Genomic DNA, 7,131 nt, shown 5'->3' with positions numbered 1-7,131 from the left:
CTCAAAAATATCGTGACCGAGCTCTCCACCGACGCTCTTTAATAGTCTCGAATCACCAAGCCGCGCCATCCGCGCTATTTGTGTCGTGATCAGTACCGACCCGTGATCGCCGGGCAGATACCGCCGGATATCGTAAGCATCAGTCTCAATACTCAATTTAAAGTCTTGGCCGACGTCGTCGAATACAAGCAGCCACCTGTCGTTGTCCGGTTGTGCGAGCCAGTTCATCACGTCCGACACCACGATGTTGACATCTGTTTCCCTCTTCAGGTCAGAATCTCTGCTCCTGTCTGGAATCTGACCTTTGGGTATCTTGCTCGCATAGCCGGCGAGACTTTGCCTTACATGGTCCTCCGACCTGCCATCCAGCCAGAAGACCGAGCTGAAGGTAGCGTGGTGGTGCCGAGCAAAGTCAACAGCCAGCTGCGTCTTCCCAATGCCGCCCAATCCGTAAAGGACAAATATTTGCCGTCGCGTTCGTAGGGAGCGAGATCGCGGGAGGAGGCACCGTTCGAGCTCGACGGTATCCGACTCTCGGTCAACAAAGCGGTCCGACAGGGGCGCGCCATGCAGAGAAAACACCGTTCGGTACGGCCCAAAGTCTAGTACATTAGATTAGCAGAGAAACAGTATTATAACCGAAATCAAGTAGACCCAGAGAACGACTTACACTCTCGTCCCGCGATATTGTTCGCACATGCCTCCATTCGCTCGAAGACCCAGTGCAACTCGACGTAGCGCTGCGTCGCAGCCGCAATCTCTTTCTGCTTCTCCGACTCCTCCAGCCCAATCTCCTCAAGCCCGTGGTCAACGTTAAACCGGTAATACCGTCCTTCATCGTGGAGATACCACTTATCGTGATGGAACCGCCGTGCTATCTCCTCCGTTTGCATCGCAAGGTCCCTCAACGTGGCCCAGATTTTGAGGACATGGTCGGGCATGGGCCGCAGGCTGGGGACGCCCGTGCCGATCGACACTAGGCATTGAAGATTGCCCCGTAGCCCATCGCCCCACACGTCCTGGGCCTGGTTCCACAGCGCGTTCACGGGATTGTTCTCGCGGACGGCGAACGTGTCGCCAAAAGGTGCGATGGAAGTGGGGTCGAAGAGGATCGTAGGCGCGGCTGTCGCGCAACAGGCCTGCAAGATTGTAGTGGCATTAAGGAGGTCGGAGTTGTTGCTACGCAGGGAGCGGTAGCTGGCCAGGCAGATAGTATCACCGGTCTCCTTGCTCGGAGCACAAACGAAACTGATAGGTAAGGTAGGGAGGTCAGTACATGGGCCATGAGAAGTCCAAGATGGGGCAAGGGCAAGTTACACTTTGCAAGGGGAATCAACATCCATAAGCAGTGCGTCCTCGCCGAGGCCGCGGCTGACGAGAATATCCTTGACGGCCAGCTCCAGCGCGTCGGCGTCGAACCTCCCGCTATAAGCCTTCTCAAAGACCCTTTCAGACAGTGTAGTGTACGCGTCGATGCACTCGTCGATGGTCATGCGTAGGCGACCGAGCATGATGGCGATCAGGCCGCCGGTACTGGTGCCGCCGATCATGTCGAAGCAGTCGCAGGGCTTGGGTGGGGTGTTGGGGTTGACCGCGGCCATGAGCTCGCGAAGGACCATGAGCGAGGACAAGCCGCGCACACCGCCGCCGTCGAGGGCAAGCAAACGGATGTCTGTGGCGGGTATGGTGGATGAGGGGATGGAAATGTCGGATGCACGATCGGCACCGTCGCCTTGCTGCGCTTCACGGGATGCATCAACGGCGGCTTCCCTCACGTTCGAGTCTTCACGTTCGCGCGAGTCGAGCCGGTGTAGACTCCGTCGAGACGCCCAGGATTCGATCAGCTCCTGCAGCAACTCGTCTTCTTCAACCGGTAGTCCATCATGTGGTCTGGGCACGGCATCAAAATCCACGACAGCGTCAGGGATAGGATCGACATGCGGCATATCCACGGTTTCGAGTGCCTCTCCATCGGATAGGGAACTCCCGGTCGAAGGGGAGCCAAACTGCCCCCCTTCGGGGTCCAAGGCTCTTATGGCGTCGCTGGCGCCGCTGACGCCGCTGGGGTCGTCGAGCTCGGCTGCCTCGCTGTCGGCGTCGTCCTCCTCTTCATCACCATCTTCCTCTTTTTGCAGAGAGGCGAGCCGTATGGTCAGTAGCATAAGGGTTTGCAAGTGTCCTGCAATGTGCCGCGCCATCGTCTTGGAGTCGTCCAAAGCGGGCTTGTTTTGCTCCTCGAGGGAGTCGTCTGAGGGACTCGGGCAATCCTCAAGCTTCCTTGGCACACTCGGACCTTGCAGCTCAGGAGCGGCAGCGGGTTTTAGCCTCTTGTTGTGGTCTAGAGAGAGTTGCCTCTTCTGGCGTTTTGGTGGTGTCAGTCTTGCGACCTCTTCGACGGGATAACGGCACATAAGGCACTCGTTCCACGGCCTTGGTCGTTCGACCTTGCTTCCCTGGGCGATGACGCGGAGCTTGCTGGCATCGAACATGTCACTATGGTCATCGGTCAGATGACGATGGAGCTCTTCTGCGGTGTTGTAGACATCGTGGTTGTTTTCACAGACGAGGCAGACGTGGACGCGAGACGGGGTAGGGTATAGTCGTTCATGCCACAGTGGGCTGTGGCTTTTCATGTGATGAAACCACGCGTCGAAGCTCGGGTGGGCTGGGTGTCCGTCGGGGCATTCCTCCGAGATACAGGGATAGGTTTCGAGATCTTCGTCGGTATGCCGTCTAGGTAAATCAGACCCGGACAGCCAGCGATGCCTTCAAGCCTTGGGAGTAATTAAAAGGGGCACGCACCTCCACTCGTTCTCGGTCATTCTCCTCCTATCCATAAGCGCGCCACACCACGGGCAGCGTGCAATGTCTGCGTTCTTCTGTACGCCCAGTGAGGGGTATTTGCCCCGGCTCACTTGAATGGAGGAAGTTCCTCCCCGTCGCTCAGTCGGGGCCGCGAGGTAGTTCCCCCTGGCTATCTGCTGGCGGAATTGCGTGCTGTTGTTGATCGAGGAGAGGTCGTCGGACTGCGAAATGGTGGACCTCGCGACGGGGTGTGTCTCTGGCACATGGCTTGCCCTGCCGGGTCCCGCCTGGGTGTTATCGACAGTGCTAGGATGGGGTGATTGGGAGAGCTCCTCCCCTTCCGCAATGGCAGCCATTGGTTCGGAGGGTCTCGTGGGGCGGCGTGACTGAAGCGTCTCGGTCCGGTGCGCCTGGTATAACATGGTCTGATACCGGGTCGTCATGGTCTTGGCCAAATACTCTCTCAGCGACGGGTGACATTCCGGGTAGAGCACCTGCACGCAGAATCGACAGTCGTCAGTGAAGCTCGTACGGTCGACGGTGGCTGTAAACCTCTGGCTTTTGACGATGATTTTGTCGAGGGACGCTCGACGTATTGTGACCCCAAGTCGGTTCAACCGAGGAAAGGTGGCCTCAAGGGCTTCCAGGGCGGCAACGCGGGTGTGCTGATTGTCCTCGTGGTCCTCCTCTACCCCGGGCTCATTACTAGGCTTGGAACCCTCAACTGCACGCGAGTTGGTTGGTTAGAAGAACAAGTACGTAGCGTCGTAGATTGATGGCCATGTGGAGCTAGACACCCACTTTGCGCAAGATTGCGTCGGACCTCGTCCAAGAGGAGCACGGCGAGGTCAACGACGTCGGGGTACTTCTCAAGCCTCTTGTCTAAAGACTGGCTCTTGCGAGCAAAGACGCCCAGATACGCTGCCCAAATCGCAAAGCGCTGCTGGTACTCGGTCAGCAATTCCGCGACGGGAGACACTTGCCCCTCAAGCTCGGCGAGGCGAGCATTGAACAAAGTCTCGCACTCGCAAGCTAGGTTGTACAATATATCGCCGGCTTCGTCCGCGATGTGAACGTCCCGGTTGGCCTGTCGGGTCGTCGGTACCTGTCCGAAATCCATGGCGTAGTCCTGGCTGTCCGCTGTCAAGTTTTCCCGTTGGATCCCCTAGGTAGACTCGAGGCGTCCAAGACAGACAACACAGGACAGTGGTTGTCGGTTCGGTTGAATGGAAAGCATGAGAACAGGGAGCAGCGTGCAGGAGTTGGTATTCTCAGCCACCCCCGCATGTGATGGTACCCGACATACCCAGTCACTTTCAAGTTTCCCCTCACAAGGCTCCAGCTGCAAGCGATGACCTTTTCTCTTCGCAACACCATCCGCCGTCCCGCAGATCTATTCATTGAACGCCAGACGCCCCTCATGCGGCACACCACGGAATGCGAACAGTCACGACTCCTTCGAGATCTGGGAGCGCTCGTCAACCAGCGGAAAGCCCACATCGCTTCGCGCCGTTCGCCGACTCCACCTCCCGATACCCGCAGTTCTGCAGAAGTGTTTTTTGAGTTTGAGCTGAGACGGCTGTTTTTTTGTCTCGGAAACTTCCCCAAGCTCTTTCGGGGACTGTCAGACGACGAGTTTCGGGAGTCTGATCTCGGGCCCAAGGCGCTGTGTGATCTGCTGGAGAGGCTTATTGACCCTCGGCTGCCCTTGAAGACGGAGCCCGGGTCACTGGCACCAGGGGACCATCCGCGTCTCCTCGCGCTTGCTGAGTTGTTGCGGGAATCTACTGAGTCCTATCATCTCGCAACCAGATCGGACCTGTCCTTGTTCCAAGCTCCGGACAACAAGGCCGAGAGCGACCGCGACTTGGAACAGCTGACAGAACGCAATGCATTTTTCAATCGATTACTCCCGCCGTCCGCACAGGAGACAGAAGCTTCACCCACGGCAAAGAGTAACTCGGAACGGGCCGATTCCCCAGCCGAGAAATCATGGGGAGACCTGGACCTGCGCGACCGAGCAACCACAACCCTCAGCGCTCTTGTCAACCGCCTCGAATGCAGACGAAGCCACGCAATCATGTTGAAGCTCTCGGAAGAGGCGCACCGTACCATATCCACCGAGCTGAATCTCAGGCTGTCCGCCTGCCGGGACAAGTGCGGGTGGCTCGATCTACAATGCAGTTTCACCGAGTCGTGAGTACGTCCGCTCACCCCCATCCCCCCACGTGCTTCTAACCTGTGTTTCAGGCGCTGGACCGCTTCCATGGCCGTGGTCAAAGACCTTTGCGCCGACCTTGGTCGCAATATTGGTCAGGGCAAGGCCCTTGTCGTTATGATCAAGCAGGATGGCTTGTTTGGCGCCTGGACCAAATCGCAGACGAGCTCTCGGGCGATGCCCATGGAAACGCTGGACCAGCTCATTTTGAATGGCGCCTTCCAGTCGATGAGCCCTCGGATGCTCTTCAGCGGGTGCGGAAGGAGGTACAAGCCACACGAGAAGCGGGCTTTGGCAGTTCGCCTCGGCTACTGCCTCATGGACTTCTTCGACCGCGACTTGAGCTCGAACCGCATATCTCTTCTCAGCGGCACTTCAAGCCAGTCCCGAAGCGACACCCTTTATCTCTCCTTTGACTCTGACTGGCCAGTCCTGGCTGAGCGGACCAACTTCCGCGCCGGCCATCCTGCCCTCCTGTCATTTGCAAAACTCCTCCTCGAGATCGAGTTCGGCGACGCCATTCCTTATGAAATTAGCCACCACGAACATAAGACTAACCTCGCCACTTGGGCCGAGCTCTTCGAGATGGTCGGAATGCTTGAGGAAGAACACTGCGGCAGTTACCTCGCGGCCGTGTCAGGCTGCCTCCTAGTCCACCGCCAAATTTCCGAGGCGTTGAGGTTAATCGGCACCGATGGCAAGGCTGCCGAGGCCGCGATTCGTAAAAGCCTCTACACCGAGATTGTCTGTAAACTCGAAGCCGGGGTCAAGGAATCCACCCCACCATCCCGGATGAAGCGTCAGCGTTCCATCTCCCCGGAACCAGCTACGCAACAGCGAAAATCCAAGACCAGGGTTATCGCGGGCCGACAGGGGCTAGTCTCCTCTGGTCAGTATCACAGCGGGTTAGCTTCGACACCCGTAGCCATTACAGTCGGCGAACCTAGACCAATTCCGCGATATCAACGCCGAACAGCGTCATCATCAACCTCTGGCGGCCAGTTCGACGATGACACGCCGGGTGATTATTCCGCCGACATGTCAGTGGGTGTAAACTGCAAAGAGAGCTTGAGTTGTTGCTGACCGTCTTCTTCTCCCGCCCGAAGATGCCGATTTGCCGATAGCTTCATCAACACTCACCGTGATCTCTATGACGAACTCATCGAGGACCCAACGACCGTGCCTCGCGTCAAGGTAGCAGTCCTTGATACTAGTCTCGACGAAGGGCATACATACATCCGCAGGAACAAGAGCCGCATCCGGGAAGTAAGGAGCTGGTTACCCCACCGTGATGAGTCGACAGGAGGTGACCTATGCGGCCACGGGACTCACGTAACCAACCTTCTGCTCGACGTGGCACCCGACTGCGACGTCTACTTCGCCCAAGTCGCTGCTCAAGTAGCCGACCCCGTACCCCCCCCGCCGCGCCGGATTGCCGAAGTCATCGACCATGCGGTAGTCGAGTGGCAGGTGGACGTCATTTCCATCTCCTTTGGCTTCCGCGATGAGACGAGGCAAGGGTGTGATGAGCTCCGTGCGGCCGTCATTCGAGCCCAAGCTGCCGGTGTTCTTCTGTTTGCTGCGGCATCGAACATCGGAGCCTATGGCATTCCGGCATTCCCTGCGCGACAAAGCGGCGTTTTCTGTATCTACGCCGGCGACGGAAAGGGGAATTCCTCAAGGACTTGTCCGACGGTGAGAAACAACGATGTCAACTTCCTGACCCTCGGCGAAGGCGTCAACTCGGCATGGCCACAATATAAGCCTCACGGGTCATCCCATTACGTCCGGACCAAGCGCAAATCGGGGACTTCGTTTGCTACTCCCATTGCAGCAGGCGTCGCGGCAACCTTTCTTCTGTATGCGCGCCAGAACTTGACCGCGCAGGAAGCTAAAAGGTTCAAGGAGTATGACAAGATGAAGGATTTGCTCGCGCGGAACGCACACACAAGACACGGTTATCACGTCTTGTCGCTAGACATGTTTTACAAGCGAACGCCGGGGGAGAGAAAATTGCTGATGAGGAACATCATCGAAGGGAGAGAATGGTGACCACGGACAGAGGACACGTAAGTCAACCCACCCGCCTTCGGCCCAGACCCCCTTTG

At 57.6% G+C, this 7,131-nt stretch overlaps 2 protein-coding genes across 2 annotated transcripts; one reads left to right on the top strand and one right to left on the bottom strand.

Moving 5' to 3' along the window:
• Positions 1-1,826: 1,826 nt before the first annotated feature.
• On the bottom strand, positions 1,827-3,925 carry C8A04DRAFT_11232 (uncharacterized protein; the record flags this gene model as incomplete). The annotated part of the gene is made up of 3 exons (XM_062776889.1): positions 1,827-2,733; positions 2,803-3,510; positions 3,603-3,925. Coding segments are annotated over 3 exons (1,938 nt in total), but the record flags the coding sequence as incomplete, so codon positions are not given.
• A 300-nt stretch (positions 3,926-4,225) lies between these two features.
• C8A04DRAFT_11220 (uncharacterized protein) lies at positions 4,226-7,075 on the top strand (the record flags this gene model as incomplete). Its single annotated transcript, XM_062776881.1, has 3 exons — positions 4,226-5,001; positions 5,056-6,063; positions 6,130-7,075. 3 exons carry the CDS (start codon positions 4,226-4,228, stop codon positions 7,073-7,075), a joined length of 2,730 nt encoding a protein of 909 aa, XP_062638189.1.
• Positions 7,076-7,131: the final 56 nt, after the last annotated feature.

The sequence above is a fragment of the Dichotomopilus funicola genome, assembly GCF_033296635.1.
Source record: "Dichotomopilus funicola strain CBS 141.50 unplaced genomic scaffold C8A04scaffold_21, whole genome shotgun sequence".
In the NCBI taxonomy this organism is placed as follows: domain Eukaryota; kingdom Fungi; phylum Ascomycota; class Sordariomycetes; order Sordariales; family Chaetomiaceae; genus Dichotomopilus; species Dichotomopilus funicola.
Note: the sequence above shows the minus strand (reverse complement) of the source record. Positions and strands in the feature narration are given on the sequence as shown.